This window comes from Oryctolagus cuniculus, chromosome 6 (genome assembly GCF_051225735.1).
Source record: "Oryctolagus cuniculus isolate XC-2025 breed Fujian yellow rabbit chromosome 6, ASM5122573v1, whole genome shotgun sequence".
Lineage (NCBI taxonomy): Eukaryota > Metazoa > Chordata > Mammalia > Lagomorpha > Leporidae > Oryctolagus > Oryctolagus cuniculus.
In genome coordinates, this window is record NC_142872.1 from 92058780 (window position 1) to 92083748 (window position 24969).

Sequence of the window (24969 nt, forward strand, 5' to 3'; positions counted from 1 at the left end):
TCTCTATAAATGGATAGGTGCCAGAATCATTGAGCTAAATACCAGTATGTTCACAATGTTATTTCTGGGTGGTAACATTACAAATGTTTCATTTAATTAATGTATTAATTTCAAATGCAGAGCTACAGAGAGAGAGGGAAAGACAGAGATCATCCACTGGTTCACTCTCCAAATAGCTGCAACAGACAGGGCTAGGCCAGGCCAAAGACAGGAACTTCATCCAGGTCTTCAATGTGGGTGGCAGGGGCCAAAAACTTGTGTGATCGTCTGCTGCTTTCCCAGGCACATTAGCAGGGAGCTGGATCAGAAGTGGAGCAGCTGGGACTTGAACCCATGCTCATATGGGATGCCAGTGTCACAGAGAATGGCTTAACCCACTCGTGCCACAACCCCAGCCCCACAAATAATTCTTATACTTTTGCCTATTCTTTCCTTAATTTTACATCATGAAAATGTATTACAAGATAGAAAAATATAATTCATGTTTTTAAAATTAAAAAAAAATCCAGTATTATTTTATAACAAGACGACACTATTTTCTTTTCTATCTAGTAAGAGTCTATACAAGGCCGGCACAGCGGCTCACTAGGCTAATCCTCCACCTTGTGGCGCCGGCACCCAGGTTCTAGTCTTGGTTAGGGCGCCAGATTCTGTCCCAGTTGCCCCTCTTCCAGGCCAGCTCTCTGCTGTGGCCAGGGAGTGCAGTGGAGGATGGCCCAAGTACTTGGGTCCTGCACCCCATGGGAGACCAGGAGAAGTACCTGGCTCCTGCCATCGGATCAGTGTGGCGCACTGGCCGCGGCGGCCATTGGAGGGTGAACCAACGGCAAAGGAAGACCTTTCTCTCTGTCTCTCTGTCTCTCTCTCTCTCTCACTCACTGTCCACTCTGCCTGTCAAAAATAAATAAATAATTTTAAAAAAAGATTCTATACAAACCTTTTTAGATGGGAAGGCAGCCTCAATTTTTTTTTAAATTGGGTGATTCTATGTTGCTATTTATAGTACAAAGTTATAAACCTGTTTTCTGACTACCTCAAGAAGATATTGGAGCATAAACTGAATTACAGCATGTATCGTAAGAAAAGTGCTGAATTCTTCACACAGGAAAACAAAATCTGAGGCAAAGTTCTCCTATCTTGAAATAAGCATGTGAACTGATTCAACAAATTGCATTAACTCTATTCTGAAAGCTGATGCGGTAAAATAAAGGTGCATTGGACTATGAGTCAGAGACTTGGCTTCGAAGTCCTAGAACTAAAACCCTGTTAGCCATGTGGCTGCTGGCCAGCAGTAATCTCTTTGAATCTGTGACGTGGGGCTGATCACACCACCCCTTGCCTCTTCACAGGATGACGTAGACGAAGGAACTATCAAGTGTCAGCACTTCATTACATACACACTTTAAGTCTTATAACGATTGTACTTTGTTCCAGTTTGATACAAAACATAGCTTTATAACTAACAATGTATGACACCAGTTTCCTTGGTAACAAGTTAACTTGCTCACTGCTTTGAAAATCTTTATATATAAAGTTTTTTAAAAGGCTCTGTTCTTTGCTGATTCCAACTCAAAAATACAAGGATGATGTCAACAATGACTATTCCCACAACGTTATACTGGGTGGGGAGAAAGAGATACAGATGAATTTCAATAACATTGCTGTGAAAGCCCTAAACAAAACATTAACAAGAAGAATGATTAAAAACAATAACATATCCTGTGGGAGAGGGAGTGGGAGATGGGATGGTTGCGGGTGGGAGGGAGGTTATGGGGGGAAAAGCCGTTATAATCCAAAAGTTGTACTTTCAAAATTTATTAAATAAAAGTTTAAAAAAAACCAATAACATATCCTGAAAAAAATAAGAATCATCCTAGCAATTTAAGAACAAGCTACTAGAATATTCAATAAGATAATTTGCTATATTTATTAGATCAAAGGTTAAAAAAAATAAGCATCTTTTTGAAAGATTGATTTATTTGAAAGGCAGAATGACAGAGTCAGTGAAAGAGGGCAGGAGGGGCAGAGGGAAGAAAAAATAAAGCAGTATCTTCCAACTGCTGGTGTACTCCCCAAATGGCCACAATGGCTAGTAACTCCATCCCGGCCCCCTGCATGGGAGGCAGAGGCCCAAGTACTTGGGCCACCCTCCACTGCCTTCCCAGTCACATTATCAGGGTGCTGGGTTGGAAGTGGTGCTGCCAGGACTGGAACCAGCACTCCAATACACAATGACAGTGTCACAAGCAGCAACTTATCCGCTATACCACAACTGATGTGCTATAACTGATGGCTGCAAGTGCATTTGAATAAAGTAAAAAATCATTCCCAAATAAATACCTCCTAATAAAGTGAAGGAAGATAAAAGCAAAATTGTTACTGCTTGCAGGTGATGCATAATCTGCAGGTGATTACAAAATAAACAAGAAAAGGTACAAACTCTCAAACAACTTAGTATATAGCTGATTTATAAAATTAACATACAAAAACCAATAGTGTATTTATATACAACTAGAGAATATAATAAAATGATTCAATTCATAACTGCAACCACATAAATCTGGGTATAAACAAAACTTGTATAGGATTCTATTTTAGTGGAGACTCTCACAATGGGAGAGGAGTAGCCTCAGGGAGACAAACACAGCCCTACAGGGAGAGGGACTAGAAAATGTGAAGAGTCTTCAAAAACTTCATGGAAAATGCACATCATGAAAAAATTAGGTGTAGATTTCAAAACATGATTGCACCAAAATAAAACTACCTTTTTGTTCCAATTCCCATTAATTTTTTAAGTACCTCCTATGTCCTAACCTTCCTTCTTTCCTACCAGCTCATCTCCCGCTGGCCAAACCCAGTCAGAAGACAGGGGCGAGAGAAGTCAGTGACACGCTCCATAGAGGCCAGCATCCTCAGGCAGACAGCAGGATGGACAAAGTGGAGAATATGTCTGAGGGAACAAAAAGAACATCCAGGCAGCGACTAGTCCCTTTTGACTATTTACTCTATTTTGCTTGGGTTAATCCTTTTAATTCTCACATGGTTAACACAAACAGCATTGAAACAATCCCAGTTAAGAGAGCTAGAGGAAAAGGGTAGTTTGCAGCAAACAGTAAGACATTTTTTGAGAATAAGAAATATGGGTGCAAAATCAGAGAGGGGGGAAAGTAAGAGAACAGTACTATCAAATAGTAGTACAGGAACAGACAGGGTTTTAGCTTAGTGCTTAAGATTGGTGAGGATGCTCATGTCCCACATCGGAGAGTCTGGGTTCAACTCCTGTTCAACTCCCTGTGAAGGCAGACCCTGGCAGACAGCAGCGATGAGACAAGCACTTGTGTTGTTGCCATTCATGTGGGAGACCTGGATTAAGTTCTTGGTTCCAAGCTTCAGTCCCCTTTATCCCAGACTACCACAGGCATTTGGGGGAGTGAACCAGCAGACAGAAGCACACACTGTCTCTGCTGTTCCTATTGTCTCCCTCTCTCCCATCTCAAATAAACAGGAAAAAATTCTGAAACATTAAAATGTCAAGCTAAATTAAAACAGGTTGATCCTAGCACATGAAGAGACCTCAGTGGAACACAACAGGAAGTCCAGGAGCAGACCAAAATACATGCAAGAATTTCACATGGTAGAGGTGGTGTTTCAAATAAATGGGAGAAAACACATTACTTGACAAATGATTTAGGGGAAACTGGCAAGCAGGAGGGAAGAAAAGCTACTATATCGCAATAAATTTCAGACAGCAGAGATTGAAACACAAGGAATAAACTGTAAACTGTGGAAGTAAACTCATAAAAAGTAATGTAAAAGAACCACAGGACACAATAATGAAAATATTTACTATCTTGAAACAGAAAAGATAATACTTTAAGCATGACATAGAACCAGAAACCATAAAAGGAAAAAAATTACACATCTGTCTAAATAAACTGCAACACACACCAAAAAGAAACTACCATAAAAAGTCAAGAGTGTAGAGAAAATATTAGTAATATTGTAATAAAATTTTATTTCCTTAATATTATAACATTACTTTTGCAATGCAGTAAGATAGCTGTGATTTTTTAAATGCAGTGCCACTAACATAAAAGTATGCACAGCAGTACTTACAATTAAGTAAAAGCAAAATGAACCTAATGAGACTCTTTTTATTTTAACCCACTACATTCAAAAGAATTAAAACTCCTCATCAGGAGTGGGGGTAAGGAGAGACTATGAAAGAGAAACAACAGGCTTACGAGTTATTCGGACACCCACTAGCCAAATTAGATACCAAGTAGATGAGGATACATCTTCAAACGAAATCATTATTTGGATTGTCCATACTCTTGCCACCCAAATCTCAGGAACGAAGCCAACCTGGCTGATATCACACCTCTCACTAGTTGAACTCACTGTGCTAAATTTAAGAATGAAAAGATCTGGACAACAAGGAGACACTGTGAAAGTGTTCTTAGAGTTTTGTAGTAAAAATGCAAACCAGTATAACCCTTTTAGTGATACGAACATTGTAAACGCACATAGCTTTTGATCCAAATTCTTCTAGAAATGTATACCACAGATCAACTCACATGGGAATATAAAGTACATACACAGAATATTCACTGCAGTACTGTTAGGAAATGCCACAAGGGAAAAAAAAATTCTATGTCTTGATCATTAAGGATCCAATTACAGCACAGCACATTTGCATTGTGAAAGTCATGAGATCTTAGTATTGCAAAGGGTCCATTTAGTGAATCATTTTAGAATATGGATAAAATGTCACATTGAAAATGACAGCTGATTATCAAGATCTTGACTTGAAAACTAAACAAAAATAGGTAGGTTTCTTTAAACAAAATTTGTAACTACATTACAACATAGCCTTCACGTTTTTCTCTTTCAGGGCAATCATACGCACACAAAAAGGTAGTTTTGCAAAAATATTGAGAGCTTCATCTATCTTTCTTAAAAGGCTCTCTTTGGAGCAGGCATTTGTCACAGTGGTAAAGATACCCCTTGGGACAGCTGCACCCCATATCAGAATGCCTAGGTTCAAGACCCAGCTCCACTTCCAATTGGCATTTCCTGATCACACATACCTAGGGATGCAGCAGGTGATGGCTCTCATACTTGGGTCTCAGCTACTCATGTAGGAGACCTGGATGGAGTTTTGGGCTCCTGGCTTAAGCCTGGCCCAGCCCCAGCTGTTGCAAACACTTGGACAGTGAACCAGTGGATGCACAATCTCTCTGCCAAATAACTCAAGTCCTCTCTTCAGTCATTTGATAGTTAAAACAGGCTCCTTTAAAACAGCTACTGTGTAGGGGCTGGCCCTGTGGCATAGTAGGTAAGGCTGGCGCCTGCAGTGCCAGTATCCCATGTTGGTGCCGGTTTGAGTCCCAGCTGCTCCACTTCCAATTCAGCTTTCTGCTATGGCCTGGGAAAGCAGTAGAAGATGGCGCCTGCGTGGGAGACCCGGAAGAGGTTCCTGTCTCTGGCCTTAGAATCCGCAAACCTCCAGCCATTGCAGCAAACTGGAGAGTGAGCCAGCAGATGGAAGACCTCTCTCTCTCTGCCTCTCCTCTCTAAGTAACTCTGACTTTCAAATAAATAAATAAATCTTAAAAAAAAAAAAAAAGTTACTGTGTCATCATCCTTGGTAATTTTTTCTTAAATTGTCAACCTTAAAGAGCTCTGAGTTATTTAGCATCATACACATAAATCTCATTAAAACTTGCATGCTTTGCAAAATAGGCAGTTTCAGTTTTTAAATGATTTTACTGTTTTCATTTTAAAAATTATAAAAGTATCAGGAGCACTATTTCAATGGGAACTAATTTTAAAAGCAATGCTTTCATTACTGAAAGCTTTTTCTTTTGATGACCTTTAAATACATAACCAATCTAGTAACACAGACACTAACCATTCACTAAAAATGGCATATCTATTATACTGATAAAAAGATGTCACATATATAGAACAATTCCATTTGCTTAAAAGAATCTCATCATATATACATATTATGCATAGCAAGATACTTATCTTCATACATGAACAAGCTTTCTGGAAAAGCATTCAAGAAACTATAAATATTTGTTTAACACTGGTGAATGGATAAGGAGAGGTTTCCTTTCATTGCATCCTATATCCTTTGAAACATTCAATTTTACCACGAGAGTAATAATATATATACAACAATGTTTATAATAACATCTACAATAATGAAGATTACTATATAATCAGGCTTTCAATTAAATATAGCTATGATACTCTATGCTTCCAGCTTCCAGAAGTTTAAACAACATATAAATTTCAAATACTGATTAAAAATTATTTCAAAATACATCTTCACATAACAATTACCCTATCAAGTTTTGTTAAACACCTACTTCAAAGAGAAAACTTTTGTTTACCCCATTAATCTTTAGAGGTAAGATATGAGTTTTGATATCAAATTTCAAAAGAAGATTTGATATTTCAGAAAAAGGCAAAAGATAAGTGAAAATAACTCACACTTGTGACCCAGAAAGTCATACCAATACTCACTGAAGCAATTTTAAGTGTTCTAAAACTTTTATTTTTAAAAGGATATGTTCATTTCATACTAAAGTTCCAGTGAAAATTAAAAATAGAATAATTGTACAATTCTCAAAGTGTGCTACCATTTCATTGGATCAAAGATAAAATTATGCATTAAAGACAAACTCAATATGCAGACAGAATGATAGATGTTAATGCAATAAAGTACAAAAGTTCACTGATATGGTTTCAGAGTCTCACATCTACAATTAAATGGAAAGGCTCCTAAAATATGTCTCCCTTTTACAACTACACTCTCAGGGGCCACATTTTGTTTGCACACTTCAGCCAAAGCAACATCGCACAAAGAGCTCAACGCAGAAGCATATATGAAAATCTAGCTGTCTCCTATTCAGGCAAACACTAAAGCGATTTGAAAGTGTAAAACCAGACTACTCTCCTTGCCAACTATTTTGCTTTGGAAAATAGATTTTTTTTTCATTTAAAAATGGTATTTATGATAACATGCAATGAGTCATGTTATTTTAAAATGAACATATTTAAATATTTGTTTTAATATCTAACATAATAAATATCAATACATAAAAACCATATAAGCAAAAGCTCTTGGGAGTCCTCAATAGTTTTAAGAGTAGAAAGGAGTCCTGAAGACAGAAATTGTAAGAACCATTATCAGTCTAGCTAACCTATGGACCAAGAGGCAAATGGGCTAAAGCAATTTGCTTACAACCAAAATGAATGAACATGGGGAAGTGAAATGCTGCAGATACTAAATTTGTTCTTAGAATCCAATGCCTTTCAAAGACATTAAGAAATGAAAAAAAATGCATTTGTAGTCTCTTATATTAACCCTCATATTGACATTTCCAGTATGTTTCATTTCTTCCTGTGGATCTGAGTTACCATCTGGTATTATTTCCTGCCAACCTGTTTTGTAAGGCTGGTCTTCTGGCTATAAATTCGCACAGTCTTTGTGTAGGAATATATTTATGTGACCTTCATTTTTATTTTATTTTTCAATATTTCTTTATTTGAAAGTCAAAGGAACAGAGATAGGGAGAGAAAGAGATCTATCCATTGGTTCACTCCCCAGATGGCCACAACAGTTAGAACGTGGTCAAGCTCAAAGTAGGAGCCAGAACCTCATCTGGGTCTCCCACGTGGGTATCAGGGGCCCAAGTATTTGGGCCATCTTCTGCTGTCCCAGGCATAATAGCGGAGAGATGCATCTGAAGTGCACAAGCCAGGACTTCATAGAAAATGTCAGTAAGCCCTGACCTTTACTTTTTGAAGGATAGTTTTTCTAAATAAAGAATTCTTCACAGGTTTTTTTTGTGTGTGTTTTTCTCTTTCAGCACTTCAGATATATCATCCCACTGCCTTCTGCCCTCATTGATTTCTAGTGAGAAATCAGCCATTAAATCACCATTCCCCTCTACATAATGTGTTGCTTTCAAGATATTCTCTAACAGTTCAGTCACAGTATGTAGGTGTGTGTGTCTGGCATTAATCCTGGTGAGGTACACTGAACTTGCAGGTATGCACTTTTTAATGTTTTTCATCAGATTTGGAAAGTTTCCTGAAATGTCATTTTTCAGCACTTTTCTCCTTCTGGGACTCCCATCACATGTATATTTGTATACTTGTGTCTTCCACAGATCTCTGAGGCTCCATTCTTCCATCTTCAAACATTTCTCTGCTTTTCAGACTGAATAATTTCTATTGGTCTTCTTCAAGTTAACTGATTTCTTTCATTATCATCATCATCATCTCAAATCTTCTGTTGAACCCCTCTAGTTCATTCTCATTTCAGGTATTGTATTCTTCAATTTCAAGCTTCCTATTTAATTTTTAAACTTTTTATTCCAGAATAAATATAGATTACTTGTGATACATCACATTAACAAACTGAAGAATCAAAACGATATGATTATATCAATAGATGCACAGAAAACATTTGATAAAATACAACATCCTTTCATGATGAAAACGTTAAGCATATTGGGTACAGAAGGAACATCCCTCAACCCAATCAAATCAATATATGACAAACCTACAGCCAGCACCTTACTGAATGGGGAAATGTTGGAAACATTTCCACCAAGACCTGGAACCAGACAAGGTTGCCCACTTTCACCATTGCTATTCAATATAGCCCTGGAAGATTTAGCCAGAGCCACTAGGCAAGAGAAAGAAATCAAAGGGATACAAATTAGAAAGGAGGAAGTCAAATTATGCCTATTTGCAGATAACATGATTCTGTATGTAAGGGAACCAAAAACCTCCACTAAGTTACTAATGGAACTCACAATGGTTTGTTAAAGTGGCACGATATTAACACACAAAAATCAATAGCCTTTGTATACACAGACAATGCCATGGCTAAGAAAGGACTTCTAAGATCAATCCTATTCACAACAGCTACAAAAAACATTAAATACCTTGGAATACATATAACCAAAGAGGTGAAAGACCTCCACTATAAAATTACTTGAGCTGAGGCACTGACATCCTCTCAGACCTCTGAAATCCACATCCACAGACATGACAATGGGCCACATGCACCATTTCAAAGAGCTGGACCCCTTCAAAGTGCCGTGGCCTACTTTTCAATGGAAGAATCTTCCTGACAACCTCACTAGGCAAGAATAAGATGGAATGTGATTAGCTTCAGGCTAGAATGCTGCAGTTCCATTGTTTTCACACCAAGTTCAAGAGCATACATTTTTCAAAGTTTTATACAATTGGTCATGGGTCACCCTAAGAGTACTGAAATGGTTGCTTCAGAAAAGCAATGCCGAAATAAAAATTCTATTAAAATGTTCCAGCAATCTCACTTCTATAAAAATCATCCCTAGTGAAATAACCTAAGATATGGAGCAAGCTGTGATTATCGTACTTTTGCAATGATATTTCTAATAGCAAAATATTTAAAGCAATATAAGTATTCAACAAAGCTGGATATTAAACTATGGTACACACATCTGATAAATTACGTAATGCTTAACAATTAAAATCACAGAAAGCATTATATTATAAATTTCTTCAAAATACTTCCCTTTGACAAAGGCCACTAAAACTAACTTATTAAGTTGTGGCAAACTAAAATTTGTAGTTCCCAGGGACTGAGTTGTGACATAGCAGGTTGAGCTACCACTGCAATGCCTGCATCCCATGTGGGTGCTGGATCAAGTCCTGGCTGTTCCGCTTCTAATCCAGCTCCCTGCTGGTGCACCTGGGAAAACAGCAGAGGATGGCCCAAGTCCTTGAGCCCCTGCACCCATGTGGGAGACCAGGATGAGGCCACTGGCTTCTGGCTTTGGCCTTGCCCAGCCCCAGCCATTGCAGCCATCTGGGGAGCAAATCAGCAGATGGAAGGTATCTCTATCTATCTCTAAAACAAAACAAAAAATAAAATTTGTTGTTCCCCAAAACTATCCTTATATTCTTCCTGAGCATATCACCAGCCTCCTTTGGAGCTAAGCATAGCCACATGACTGTGTTCTCACCAAAGCAACATGAGCAAAAAACCTGCTTACCTCCTCACTGGGAAACTATACAGAACTTCATCTCTTTTTCCTTCCCACAGGTTGAAATGTGATTTGGTAGCAACTGACAACCATGACAAATGGATCCCTATATTACCTCATTGAGCAGAACTGCTTCATCAGCCTATACATATTCCCAAGCTATTGCAGGACAGGAAAATGCTACCTTATGAAAAGACTAAGTAGCATTATAAATCCATATTTTAAAAAATACTTATTCAAAAAAGCTATAGAACTAAATATACCAAATAACCACAACTATGTTTTTATTTATTTATTTATTTATTTATTTATTTAAAGATTTACTTATTCACTTGAGAGTCACAGTTACAGACAGAGGGAGAGAGAAAGGTCTTCTATTGGTTGGTTCACTTCCCTAATGGCCACAACAGCCAGATCTGGGCCAATACGAAGAGGAACCAGGAGCTTCTGCCAGGTCTCCCACACAGGAGCAGGGGCCCAAGGACTTGGGCCATCTTCTACTGCTTTCCCAGGCCATAGCAGAGAGCTGGATCATAAAAGAAGCACCAGGATACGAGCCAGTGCCTACAAGCGATGCTGGTGCCACAGGCAAACAGTTGGCCCACTACATCACAGCCCAGACCCCCACAATTACCTTTTTAACATTCATTTGAGAGGCAAATGGAGAGTGACTTAGAATGGAGGGGGCTCCCATTCACTGGTTCACTTCATAAATGGCTACAACAATCAGGGCTGGACTAGGTCAAGTCAAGAGCTGAGAACTCAATCCTGAACTCAAGGGTGGGTGGAAAGAATTCAACTACTTGAAAATCACCTGCAGCTTCCAAGGATGCACTAGCAAGAAGCTGGAATCAGGAGCCTGAGAAACAAACTGGACCCAAGATGCAGGCATCTTAACTGGAGTTTTAACCTTTAAGTCAAATGCATGCCTCAACAACTATCTTATAACATGTATATGGAGGCTGAAGCTGTGGCATAGTACGCTAAGCCTCCTCTACCAGTGCTGGCATCTCATATGGGTGCCAGTTCATGTCCTGGCTGCTCCTCTTCTGATCGAGCTCTCTGCTGATGGCCTGGGAAAGCAGCAGAAGATGGCTCAAGTGCTTGGGCTCCTGCACCCATGTGGGAGACCCAGAAGAAGCTCCTGGCTTCACAACAGCCTAGCTCCAGCTGTTGCAGCCATTTGGGGAGTGAACCAGCAGATGGAAGACCTTCTGTCTCGCCCTCTGTCTGCAACTCTCTCAAATATATAAAATCTTTAAAAAAGTGTTATTAACACAGCATACACAAAAATATAATGTTATAGGGGCCGGCATTGTGGCATTATGGGTTAAACCACCACCTCTGACATCAGCATCCCAAACAGGCACTGGCTTGAAATTCCGGCTGCCCCACTTCCATCCAGCTCCTTGCTAATGCATCTAGAAAGGCAGCAGAGGATGGCCCAAGTCCTTGGCGGGGGAGGGGGGCTCTGCTCCCATGTGAGAGACCTGGATGAAGCTCCTGGCTCCTGTCTTCAGCCTGGCCTAGGCAAGCTATTGTAGCCCTCTGTGGAGTGAATCAGCAGATGGAAGATTTCAATCTATCCCACCCACAACAGGTAACTCTGACTTTCAAATAAATGAATAAATTTTTAAAAAGAAAAGTTATAGTAGTGGAATTATGAATCATTATTTTCCAAATCTTCAATATTACTTGATTTAAGCCATTTTAAAAATTGAAACTGTTGCATTAGAGTGAAAATTGCAAAAGAGATTTAAGGACTATTTATCCTATCATGTTTCATAATGGTATCAAATGGATTCTCTGGCCAATGTTGGAAATTTTAAGTGCTTCATCTGCAATCCAGCCATCTGCACTCAACACTGCAAGATTATCTACTCATGTTCCTCAAGGGCACAAGCTATCAGCCTTAACCAAATAAGATTAGCTCCATATAACTAAACCTTTTCTACTTTTTAAACAATTGGCTTTGTGGGCAGGTGCTGTGGCGTAGTGGGCTAAGCCTCAGCTTGTGGCGCCAGTGTTCCATTTGGGTGCCGGTTCTAGTTCCAATTGCTCCTCTTACATCCAGCTCTCTGCTATGGCCAGGGAAAACAGAAAACGGCCCAAGTGCTTGGACCCCTGCACCCATGTGGGGACCCAAGAGAAGCTCCTGGCTTCAGACTGGCCCAGCTCTAGCTGTTGCAGCCATTTGGGGAGTGAATCAATGGATGGAAGACCTTTCTGCCTGACTTTCCCTCTCTGTAACTCTACCTCTCAAATAAATAAACCTTAAGGAAAAAAAAAAAAACCTGTTTAAAAAATCCTTTTTGCATTATCTGGAAGATTAGACAAATTCTCAATGCAAGATCATCATTTCAGAACCTGACCCCAAAGGAAGCTTCATGCCTTTTTTCACCCAGCAGCTCCTCTCAACCTAAAAAATCTGTCAGAAGAAGGATGAGAGCTGGGCCCACAGGCAGTAATTTAAGGTTAAAGTTTCCTCCTCCCCAAACCAAGAGAGCAAAGCAGCTCAACCCACAAAAAGCAAAATAAAACTAAAAACTTTGCTGTCCTCTCATCCTGGAAACTATATAATCTCTCTAAAAATGCAGCCAACTTCTAGAGAATCTTGAGATCTCCAAGGCTAACAATTAAATTTGATGGGTTTATTTGAAGAGACAGAGAGACAGAGAGAGAGAGAGAGAGAGAGAGAGACTCTCATCCACCAGTTCTCTCTCCAAGATGCTCCTAACAGCCAGAGGGCTGAAGTCAGGAGCCAGAATTCAATTCAGGTCTCCTTATTGGGAGTAGAAACCCAATTACTTGAGCTACCACTGGTTCCTCTCAAGGTCTGCATTAGCAGGAAGTTGCAGTCAGGAGCCAGAGCTGTGAGTTGAATCCAGGCACTCCAACATAGGACACAGGCATCCTAACCAGCATCTTAACAAGTAAGCCAAATGCTTACCCCAATTTAAAGTCTGAAAGGGGGAAAACTTGTAGAACTCCAAAATCTACTACTACTACAAATCTGTCTAATTATGGGGATGGGGGGGTAAGGAGAGGTATCCTTGACACCTGACTCCTCCTGATATATTTTATGTGCCATAAAACATTATTGGGGTCGGCATTGTGGCATAGTGGGTTAAGCTTCTGCCTGCAAAGCCAGCATCCCATATGAGCTCTGGTTCAAATCCTGGCTGCTCCACTTCCAATCCAGCTCCCTATTAATGAGCTCAGAAAAGCAGCAGAAGATGGCCCAAATCCTTGGGCCTCCCTGCACCCAAGTGGAAGACCCAGAAGAAGCTCCTGGCTCCTAGCTTCAGCCTGGCACAGCCCTGGCTGTTGCAGCCATTTGGGGAGTAAACCAGTGGATGGAAGATTAATCTCTTCCCTATCTCCCCGACCCAGTATAACTCATTCAAATAAATGAAAATAAATCTTTTTAAAAATACTCAAAAAATCATTATTTCTAAAGTTGTATTGTCTGATGAAAATCACTAGCCACTTGTGGCTACAGAGTACCTGAAACAGTGCTGATCAGAACTGCGATGTGCTCCAAGTATAAAGATACTGCATTTTGAAGGCTGTTTAAAACTATAACATATCATTAACATCTTTGTTACATGTTTACATAAAATATATACCATTTCACTTATTTTACTTTCTAAAATTTGGTCACAAGAAAATTTAAAATGACCACATGGCTCACATTAGTGGACATCAATGGTGTTATACACGAATTAACTGATCCAGGTCTTAACCAACCAAATTTAAAAGCATTTCCTTTTGGTTTAGCACTCTTTAGTTCCTTCCTTTTGCACAGAAAACAAAGAGGGTACATTGACCTCGAATTATAGTCCACAGGTTATTGAAGATAAGGGCTACCTATAGTTATCTGGTTACTCAATGACAGGGTTCAACCTGTACACCAACCAAGGCCTCAGGAGAAATCCAGAAACCTTACATAGTCTTTAAGGGTAAGAAAACCAACACCCATTCTGACCATGTCATCTGTCAGTTTCACATGAGGCAATGCGAATGCTAATGCCGCTTCAAGAGGCTCTTTAAAAATCCCTTAGTTACCATTCTAACAATAGTGGCCAACTTAAGATAGCACAGATATTTTAAAACAAAACACTGGATGTAACAGTAGGAGATGAGTTAGCACTGTGAGAAGAGAAAAAGAAGTGTGTGGGTACAGCAGAGAGCAGGACTATCAGAAGGACATGATAAAGGTTCAATGAACTGTCTACATTTGCTGAGTATCTACTTTATGGGAAACACTGGCTGAACAGAGCCAAACAACAGCCACTGTTAAGGAACTCAGTCTAATCAAACACACTGAAGTCAGGACAGATTAGTGGACAAGGTCAGCTGTGCTATGAGTTAATCCCTAGGCTGCAACTTTAAAGGCTGAAACCAAAGTTGGGTTATGAAGTCAAATAAATCAGTAGACAAAAAGCTGAGGGCAACCGGACTCAGGAAGCAAGGAAGGTTTTGGATAAATGGAAACCTACCTACTCTAAGGGCACGATGAGTGAACTCCGGATCCCTTTAAAATGTTAAACATTTTCAGACAGGTTTCTTTCTCCTCCTTTGGGGAATGGGAGAAGTTAAAAGAACTCATAATTATTAACAGTTTCTGAGGTAGTGGTCTGCAAATATTTAATAAATGTATTTATAAATTATGTACCTGTGTATATACTTTTATGCAGTCTATGCAACAAACATAAAATTGGATCTAAAAATTAAAGATAAAAAATAAACACAAATTCTAAAATTGTATTTTTGTATCTTTAATGGCTCTTCTTGCACAGCCTACTGGAATCCTATTCTAAGGTGGCCTAACATTAAAATATGAAATTAAAAGGCATATTGGGGAATAGTGAGGGCGCGCACCGATAGTCCAGGAAAAGATAGTTTAATAAAAGTGGAGTTACTGTAGCCTCAGGAAAAGGCTCAGGAAAAAACTGCAGAGGAAACTCTTCCGGATCTAGTGGATGTGACACGGAGGACCTACGGGGAGAGCAAGGTCGCACACCGTGTGGAAGCCGAGCCACGGGAGCCGAGCTACCGAAGCCGAGCCGCAGAGTCTGCGAGCCAGCGCCGGAAGGGGAGGTGAGACAAAAACCCTGGTAACCTGAGACATTGGCGGGGAAAGGCAGAAAGAGCCTACAGGGAACGAGGCCTGAAGCCCCACTGGGGAAAGTTCACCAGGCTGACTGGAGGAGAGAAAAAAACGAATAAATAAGGGGAACCGGCATGGACATTAGCCTCTGTCTCCACTCACCTTACAAAGCCAAGCAAGACAAAGAGCAGGCACCATTTTACGTAGGTAAAGCGGCACCTGCCATTAGCCAAGCAGAAAAACCTGACTCTGGTGGGGAGAAATAACAGGAGGTTAAGACCTAGTGAAAGCGTGGAGCTAGCGAACTGAGACTGTGAAAATCTGAGGGGCGGGGGGGGGGGGGGGTGAGAGAACTCACCGAGTACACAAACTCGGTAACCTGGGCAACCTGGTGAGAGACTGCAGAGACACACTGAGGGCCGCATAAACTCTTTGTGTGGTCCCAGGGGTAAGCAGACAAATACTGACAGGGGCCAGATTTCAGACATCAACTACCCTCAATTCCACTCAGCTGTGTGGAATTCCTTCCCAACTGAGTCAAAAACAGAGAGAGCAAGCGAGCGAGCTAGCGAGGGAACAATCTGGGTGAGTCACCTTTGGCACACCCTTAACCCTGAAGAACCAAACAGAGCTCTCTGGCCACACCCATCACAGCCTCTAAGGATCCATCAAAAGCAGACAGTCCACTTAATCTAGAGTCACAGTATAACGAAAAAAACACCACACCTAACCCACACCGAAGAAACCAAAGAATATCTCCAATATGCCAAACAACAAACACAAAAACCAAGGTAAAAAGAACAAGGAAGACACTATGACACCACCAAATGAAATAGACACCCCAATTCAAGATTATGAAGATGATGAGATAGAAGAAATGCAAGAAGCGGATCTCAAAATATTGATAAGAACATTAAGAAGTTCTCAAAAACAAATTCTTGAACTACAGAAATCCTTAATGGACAAGATAGAAAATCTCTCTCGCAAAAATGACTCCCAACTTGACTCTCACTGGGATTAAACATGACAATAGGTCTGATCTGATTTCATCACCATTTTAAAAAAAAATCATCTATTATTTTTCACTTTATGTTTCTGTGTGGGAGCAAACTGTTGAAATCCTTACTTCATGTATACTAAGCTGATCTTCTGTATATTAAGATAATCGAAAATGAATCTTGATGTGAATGGAAGGGGAGAGGGAGTGGGAAAGGGGAGGGTAGTGGGTGGGAGGGACGGTATGTGGGGGAAGCCATTGTAATCCATAAGTCGTACTTTGGAAATTTATATTCATTAAATAAAAGTTAAAAAAAATCTTTAAAAAAAATGAAATATTGAGGAATCAAAATGAAATGAAACAACTAGAACATGAAACTGTGATAGTGAAAAGAAATCATAATGAAATGAAGAATTCAATAAATCAAATGAAAAACACATTAGAGAGCCTTACAAACAGAATGGGTGAAGCAGAAGAGAGAATATCAGACTTAGAAGACAGAGAACAGGAAAATATACAGTCAAACCAAAGAAAAGAAGAGGAAATCAGAAATCTAAAAAATACTGTCGGGAATCTTCAGGATACTATTAAAAAACCCAACATTCGGGTTCTAGGAGTTCCTGAAGGCATGAAGAGGCAGAAAGGATTAGAATGCCTTTTTAGTGAGATACTAGCAGGAAATTTCCCAGGTTTGGAGAAGGACAGAGACATCCTAGTACAGGAAGCTCATAGAACCCCTAATAAACATGACCAAAAGAGATCCTCACCACGACATGTTGTAATTAAACTCACCGCAGTGAAACATAAAGAAAAGATCCTAAAATGTGCAAGAGAGAAACGTCAGATTGCTCTCAGAGGATCTCCAATCAGACTCACAGCTGACTTCTCATCAGAAACCCTACAAGCTAGGAGGGAATGGCGAGATACAGCCCAGGTACTAAGAGAGAACAACTGCCAGCCCAGAATATTATATCCTGCAAGGCTCTCATTTGTGAATGAAGGTGAAATAAAGACCTTTTGTAGCAAACAGAAATTGAAAGAATTTGTCGCCACTCGTCCAGCCCTGCAAAAGATGCTTAAAGATGTGTTACACACAGAAACACGGTCATCAATATGAAAGAAGATAAAGGAAGGAAACCTCACAGCCAAAGACCACAGGGAATTCAAAGCATATATTAGAACTTATCTTTGGCAAATGGCAGGGCAAAGTTACCACTTATCATTAGTCACATTGAACGTTAATGGCCTGAACTGTCCAGTTAAAAGACACTGATTGGCTGATTGGGTTAAGGAACAAAACCCATCTATTTGCTGCTTACAAGAAACACATCTTTCCAAGAAAGATGCATACAGACTGAAAGTGAAAGGCTGGAAAAAGATATACCATGCCAACAGAAATGAAAAAAGAGCGGGCGTAGCCATCTTAATATCGGACAACATAAACTTTACCACAAAAACTGTTAAGAGAGACAAAGAGGGGGCACTATATAATGATTAAGGGATCAATTCAACAGGAAGATATGACAATTATCAATGTATATGCACCTAATTGCAGGGCACTGGTTTATTTAAAAGATTTGTTAAGGGACTTAAAGGGAGACTTAGACCCCAATACAGTAGCACTGGGGGACTTCAATACTCCACTCTCAGAAATAGACAGATCAACAGTACAGAAGATCAACAAAGAGACAGTAGATTTAAATGACACTATAGCCCAAATGGAACTAACATATTACAGAACTTCTCATCCTACACAGAAAGCATTTACATTCTTCTCAGCAGTACATGGAACCTTCTCTAGGATTGACCACATAAAGCAAGTCTCAGCAAATTCAAGAGAATTAGAATCATACCATGCAGCTTCTCAGACCATAAAGGAATGAAGTAGGAAATTAGCAACTCAGGAATCCCTAGAGCATTCTCAAACACATGGAGATTGAACAACATGCTCCTGAAGGAACAATGGGTCATTCAAGAAATCAAAAGAGAAATCAAAAACTTTCTGGAAGTAAATGAGGATAACAGCACAACATACCAAAACTTATGGGATACAGCAAAAGCAGTGTTAAGAGGAAAGTTTATATCAATAGGTGCATACATCAAGAAATTGGAAAGGCACCAAATAGATGAGCTTTCAATGCATCTCAAGGATCTAGAAAAACTGCAGCAAACCAGACCCAAATCCAGTAGGAGAAGAGAAATAATTAAAATCAGAGAAGAAATCAACAAGATTGAATCCAAAAAAAAAAAAAATTTAAAAAAAATCAGCCAAACGAGGAGCTGGTTTTTTGAAAAAATAAACAAAATTGACACACCATTGGCCCAACTAACTAAAAAAAGAAGAGAAAAGACCCAAATCAATAAAATCAGAGAAGAAAAAGGAAATGTAACAACAGACACCACAGAAATAAAAAGAATCATCAGAAATTACTAAAGACTTGTATGCCAGCAAACAGGGAAACCTATCAGAAATGGATAGATTCCTGGACACATGCAACCTACCTAAATTGAACCAGGAAGACACAGAAAAGCTAAACAAACCCATAACTGAGACAGAAATTGAAACAGTAATAAAGGCCCTCCCAACAAAGAAAAGCCCAGGACCAGATGGATTCACTGCTGAATTCTACCAGACATTTAAAGAAGAACTAACTCCAATTCTTCTCAAACTATTCAGAATAATCGAAAAAGAGGGAGTCCTCCCAAATTCTTTCTATGAAGCCAGCATCACCTTAATTCCTAAGCCAGAAAAAGATGCAGCACTGAAAGAGAATTACAGACCAATATCCCTGATGAACACAGATGCAAAAATCCTCAATAAAATTCTCGCCAATAGAATGCAACAACACATCACAAAGATCATCCACCCAGACCAAGTGGGATTTATCCTTGGTATGCAGGGATGGTTCAGCACTCACAAATCAATCAATGTGATACACCACATTAACAGACTGCAGAAGAAAAACCATATGATTATCTCAATAGATGCAGAGAAAGCATTTGATTAAATACAACACCCTTTCATGATGAAAACTCTAAGCAAACTGGGTATGGAAGGAACATTCCTCAATACAATCAAAGCAATCTATGAAAAACCCACAGCCAACATCCTATTGAATGGGGGAAAGCTGGAAGCATTTCCACTGAGATCTGGTATCAGAAAGGGATGCCCAGTCTCACCACTGCTTTCAATATAATTCTGGAAGTTCTAGCCAGAGCTATTAGGCAAGAAAAAGAAATTAAAGGGATACAAATAGGGAAGGAAGAACTCAAATTACCCCTCTTTGCAGATGATATGATTCTTTATTTAGGGGATTCAAAGAACTCTACTAAGAGACTATTGGAACTCATAGAAGAGTTTGGCAAAGTAGAAGGATATAAAATCAATGCAAAAAAATCAACAGCCTTTGTATACACAGGCAATGCCACGGCTGAGAAAGAACTGCTAAGATCAATCCCATTCACAATAGTTACAAAAAAAAATCAAATACCTTGGAATAAACTTAACCAAGGACGTTAAAGATCTCTATGATGAAAATTACAAAACCTTAAAGAAAGAAATAGAAGAGGATACCAAGAAATGGAAAAATCTTCCATGCTCATGGATTGGAAGAATCAATATCATCAAAATGTCCATTCTCCCAAAAGCAATTTGTAGATTCAATGCAATACAAATCAAGATACCGAAGACATTCTTCTCAGATCTGGAAAAAATGATGCTGAAATTTATATGGAGGCACAGGAGACCTCAAATAGCTAAAGCAATCTTGTACAACAAAAACAAAGCTGGAGGCATCACAATACCAGATTTCAGGACATACTACAGAGCAGTTGATATCAAAACAGCTTGGTACTGGTACAGAAACAGATGGATAGACCAATGGAACAGAATAGAAACACCAGAAATCAACCCAAACATCTACAGCCAACTTATATTTGATCAAGGATCCAAAACCAATCCCTGGAGTAATGACAGTCAATTCAATACATAGTGCTGGGAAAACTGGATTTCCACATTCAGAATCATGAAGCAAGACCCCTACCTTTCACCTTACACAAAAATCCACTCAACATGGATTAAAGACTTAAATCTACGACCTGACACCATCAAATTATTAGAGAGCATTGGAGAAACCCTTCAAGATATAGGTACTGGAAAAGACTTCTCAGAAAAGACCCCAGAAGCACAGGCAGTCAAAGCCAAAATTAACATTTGGGATTGCATCAAATTGAGAAGTTTTTGTACTGCAAAAGAAACAGTCAGGAGAGTGAAGAGGCAACCAACAGAATGGGAAAAATATCTGCAAACTATGCAACTGATAAAGGGTTGATAACCAGAATCTACAAATAAATCAAGAAACTCCACAACATCAAAACAAACAACTCTCTTAACAGATGGGCCAAGGACCTCAACAGACATTTTTCAAAAGAGGAAACCCAAATGGCCAACAGACACATGAAAAAATGTTCAAGATCACTAGCAATCAGGGAAATGCAAATCAAAACCACAACGAGGTTTCACCTCACCCTGGTTAGAATGGCTCACATTCAGAAATCTTTCAACAATAGATGCTGGAGAGGATGTGGGGAAAAAGGGACACTAACCCACTGTTGGTGGGAATGCAAATTGGTTAAGCCACTATGGAAGTCAGTCTGGATATTCCTGAGAAGCCTAAATATAACCCTACCATACAACCCAGCCATCCCACTCCTTGGAATTTACCCAAAGGAAATGAAATTGGGAAACAAAAAAGCAGTCTGCACATTAATGTTTAGTGCAGCTCAATTCACAATAGCTACGACCTGGAACCAACCCAAATGCCCATCAACAGTAGACTGGATAAAGAAATTATGGGACATGTACTCTATAGAATACTATACAGCAGTCAAAAACAATGAAACCTGGTCATTTGCAACAAGATGGAGGAATCTGGAAAACATCATGCTGAGTGAATTAAGCCAGTCCCAAAGGGACAAATATCATATGTTCTCCCTGATTGGCGACAACTGAGCACCAAAGGGGAAATTTGTTGAAGTGAAATGGACACTATGAGAAACAGTGACTTGATCAGCTCTTGTCCTCACGGTTGATGTACAATGTAATACTTTATCCATTTTAGTATTTTTTTTGTTCTAGTACTATTGGCTGAACTCTGTAATTAACACACAATTATTCTTAGGTGTTTAAATTTTAACTGAAAAGTGATCCCTGTTAGGAATTTGGAAAACATTATGTTGAGTGAAATAAGCCAGTCCCAAAGGGACAAATATCATATGTTCTCCCTGATCAGTGACAACTAACCGAACACCAAAAAGGAAACCTGTTAAAGTGAAATGAACACTATGAGAAACGGTGACTTGAGCAGCCCTTGCCCTGACTGTTGATGAACAACTTAATATGTTATCCCTCTTGGTATTTTTTGTTTGTTTGTACTTTTGGTTGAATACTGTAATCAATACACAGTTATTCTTAAGTGTTGAAACTTAACTGAAAAGTGATCGCTGTTAAATATAAGAGTGGGAATAAGAGAGGGAAGAGATGTGCAATTTGGGACATGCTCAAGCTGACTTGCCCCAAACGGTAGAGTCAGAAACATACCAGGGGATTCCAATCCAATCCCATCAAGGTGGCATGTACCAATGCCATCTCACTAGTCCAAGTGATCAATTTCAGTTCACAATTGTTCATAATGATAGGACTAAGAGCCAAAGGGATTACATAAACAAGACTAGTGTCTGGAAATACTAGCTGATAGAATAAAAAAGGGAGAGAATGATCCAACATGGGAAGTGAGATACACAGCAGACCCATAGAATGGCAGATGCCCTAACAGCACTCTGGCCTCAGAATCAGCCCTTAAGGCATGTGGATCCAGCTGAAAAGCCCATGAGAGTATTACAGGTATGGAAAGCCAAGACACTCTGGCAAAAAAAAAAAAAACTAAATGATAGATCTCCACTAGTTAGATCCCAGTGGAAGAACAGGTCATCAAGGAAGGAGGTACCTTTCTCTGAAGGGAGGAGAGAACTTCCACTCTGACTATGACCTTGTCTAAATATGATCAGAGTTGGTGAACTCAAAAGGCTTCCATAGCCTTGGCAGCTCATGACAAGTGCCTAGGGTGATTACTGATGCCATAAACAAGAGTGTCAATTTGTTAAGTCAACAACAGGAGTCACTGTGCACTTACTCCTCATGTAGAATCTGTCCTTAATGTGCTGTACATTGTGATTTAATGCTATAACTAGTACTCAAACAGTATTTTTCACTTTGTGTTTCTATGTGGGTGCAAACTGTTGAAATCTTTCCTTAATATATGCTAAAGTGATCTTCTGTATATAAAGAGAATTGAAAATGAATCTTGATGTGAATGGAAGAGGAGAGGGAGTGGGAAAGGGGAGGGTTGCAGGTGGGAGGGAAGTTATGGGGGGGGGAGCCATTGTAATCTATAAGCTGTACTTTGGAAATTTATATTAAATAAAAGTTTTTTTAAAAAGCATATTGGTGGGGAAAACAGGACAGAAAACTCTCCACAATGTTATTAAAGCTATACCTCTATTAGACGCCATTCACAAAAATCCTCCAAGTCACGTTCTGAATTTGAGCATTTTGAGAACAAGAATGAAACAAAACAAACCTATTTCTATATATTTCAGGTAGTAAATATCATGCTTTTCTCTTCAAGTTGTCCTCTTCTATGTCAATATGATAAGCTACTAAAGCTACTAAAAAATCCTTTTAAAATGTTTATAAGATACAAATTCTCTAAAATTGTCTAAAATGGGCTCTGTTTGCCATTTCTCTTTTAAAATTGGAGGTATCACAAAATTAAAAATATTTGCTTGAGGGGGAGGCCCTGTGATAATTACCTTAACACAGAGTGCTCTGGCAGAACATTCAGTTCTCAAGCCATTCATTTTCAATACATTTTTCCAACCATAAAAATTTCCTACTATTCTTCATTCTCAGTTATTAAAAAAAAAACTAACTCATCACCTTCCTTTTACCATATATTAAAACTATAAAGGGATATGTAGTAAATAATTCACTGCAACATATTAAAATGAAATATATTTATCAAATTAGATTTTAAAGACAAAAGGTTTGTGTGGAAGAATTTTAAAAAATGAAAACTTACTAACAACTTTTATTAATAAAATTACATTACATACTTAAAGAGACTTAACACTAGAAAAAAGTTTTAAAAGATTTATTTATTTATTTATTTGAAAGTCAGAGTTACACAGAGAGAGAAGAGGCAGAGAAAGAGAGAGGTCTTCCATCCGCTGGTTCACTCCCCATATGGCCCCAAAGTCGGAGCTGCACCGATCTGAAGCCAGGAGCTTCTTCTGGGTCTCCCACGTGGGTGCAGGGGCTCAAGGACTTCGGCCATCTTCTACTGCTTTCCCAGGCCACAGGAGAGAGCTGGATCGGAACAGGAGCAGCCGGGACTAGAACCGGCACCCAGATGAGATGCTGGCGCTTCAGAACAGGGTGTTAACCTGCTACACCACAGTGCCGGCCCCAAGATAAAGCTTAACAGTATAAGTAGAACATCATTTTGTTAAAAATAAAGGGGAGACACCTGACATAGCGGGTACGATACCACTTAGGACACTCACATCCTCATAACTGACTGCCCAGGGCTTGGGTCCCAGATCTGCTCCCTACTCCAGCTTCCTGCTAATGTACACCCTGAAAGGCAGCAAAAATTGGCTCAAATACTTAGGTTCCTGCCACTTTGAGGGAGGCCCAGACTGAATTCCTGGCTCCTGGGTCCAGTCTGGTCGAGCTCCGGCTGTTGCAGGCATCTGGGGAGTGAACCAGTGGATGGAAGACTTGTGTCTCTCTACCTTCAAATAAATAAAACAGGGACAGGCGTCTGGCCTCATGGTCAAGACACTAGTTGGGATGCCAACATGCCACACATCAGAGTGCCTGGGTTAGAGCCCAGCTCCACTACCGATTCCAGCTTCCTGCTAGTAGGCACTCTGAGTGGCAGCTGGTTATGGCTCAAGTACTTGGGAGACCTGGTTTAAGTTCCTCTCTCCCAGCTTTGGCATGATCCAGCCTGGGCGGTGAACCAGCAGATGGAAGCTCTGTCTCTGTCTCAAATAAGCAAAAATTTTAAATAAACAAGATAAAAATATCAGAGGCATGCAACAAATATGACAAAATGTTCATTCTCAATATAAAATAATTGAAAAATAAATATGCTAATTTTCCAAAAGAAAAACAGGCAATAGATATAAATAATTCATGGAAGGCATGTAGTTCATAATATATATTACATGTTTAATTTCAACAAAAATCCAAGAAATGGAAACTAAAAATATTGGCAAGGCATAAAAAGGCACTCACATGCTACTCATGGAAATAGAAGTTGGCATCACTATTCTTGCAAAGGAATTTGACAATATGCTTTGATAGAGTAATGACATTAGGAAATAACTTTGAAATTAAAGATTTATAGACGATCATCACATTATTTTGTTTCTTCACAGAAAAGATATCAAAGCAAAACATTAAGTGATTATCTGGGTGGAAGGACTATGAATGGTGTTTACTTTCTTAATTTTTTATCTTCCATGTATTTTATAACAAGCACATTAACTTTAGTCTAAAAAAATTCAAGTTACTTTTTAAAGCTCCTTAACAAGTATCACCCACTTCTTCTTATAGAAATAAACAGTAAGTGTTCGCTATTTCTATTTCAAATAGACAGGGCTCCTATTCTAATTCAGGAGTTATGCATCCCACTCACCAAAACCATGAGCCTCCATGGCTGCATAGTAGA

The 24969-nt window shown here is 39.3% G+C and overlaps 1 protein-coding gene across 3 annotated transcripts in view; it reads right to left on the bottom strand.

The window, feature by feature from the left end:
• Positions 1 to 24969, bottom strand: part of PDE7A (phosphodiesterase 7A) — a 131382-nt gene that overhangs the window by 91990 nt on the left and 14423 nt on the right. The window contains exon 1 of one of the 3 annotated variants that reach the window (XM_089336270.1): positions 15337 to 15394. The exons of the other annotated variants lie outside the window; for them this stretch is intronic. Coding sequence (XP_089192396.1) covers positions 15337 to 15372 — 36 coding nt within the window. The 5' untranslated portion in view covers positions 15373 to 15394. Of the gene's footprint in view, positions 1 to 15336; positions 15395 to 24969 lie in introns of those variants that run through there. 3 annotated transcript variants of the gene reach the window in all.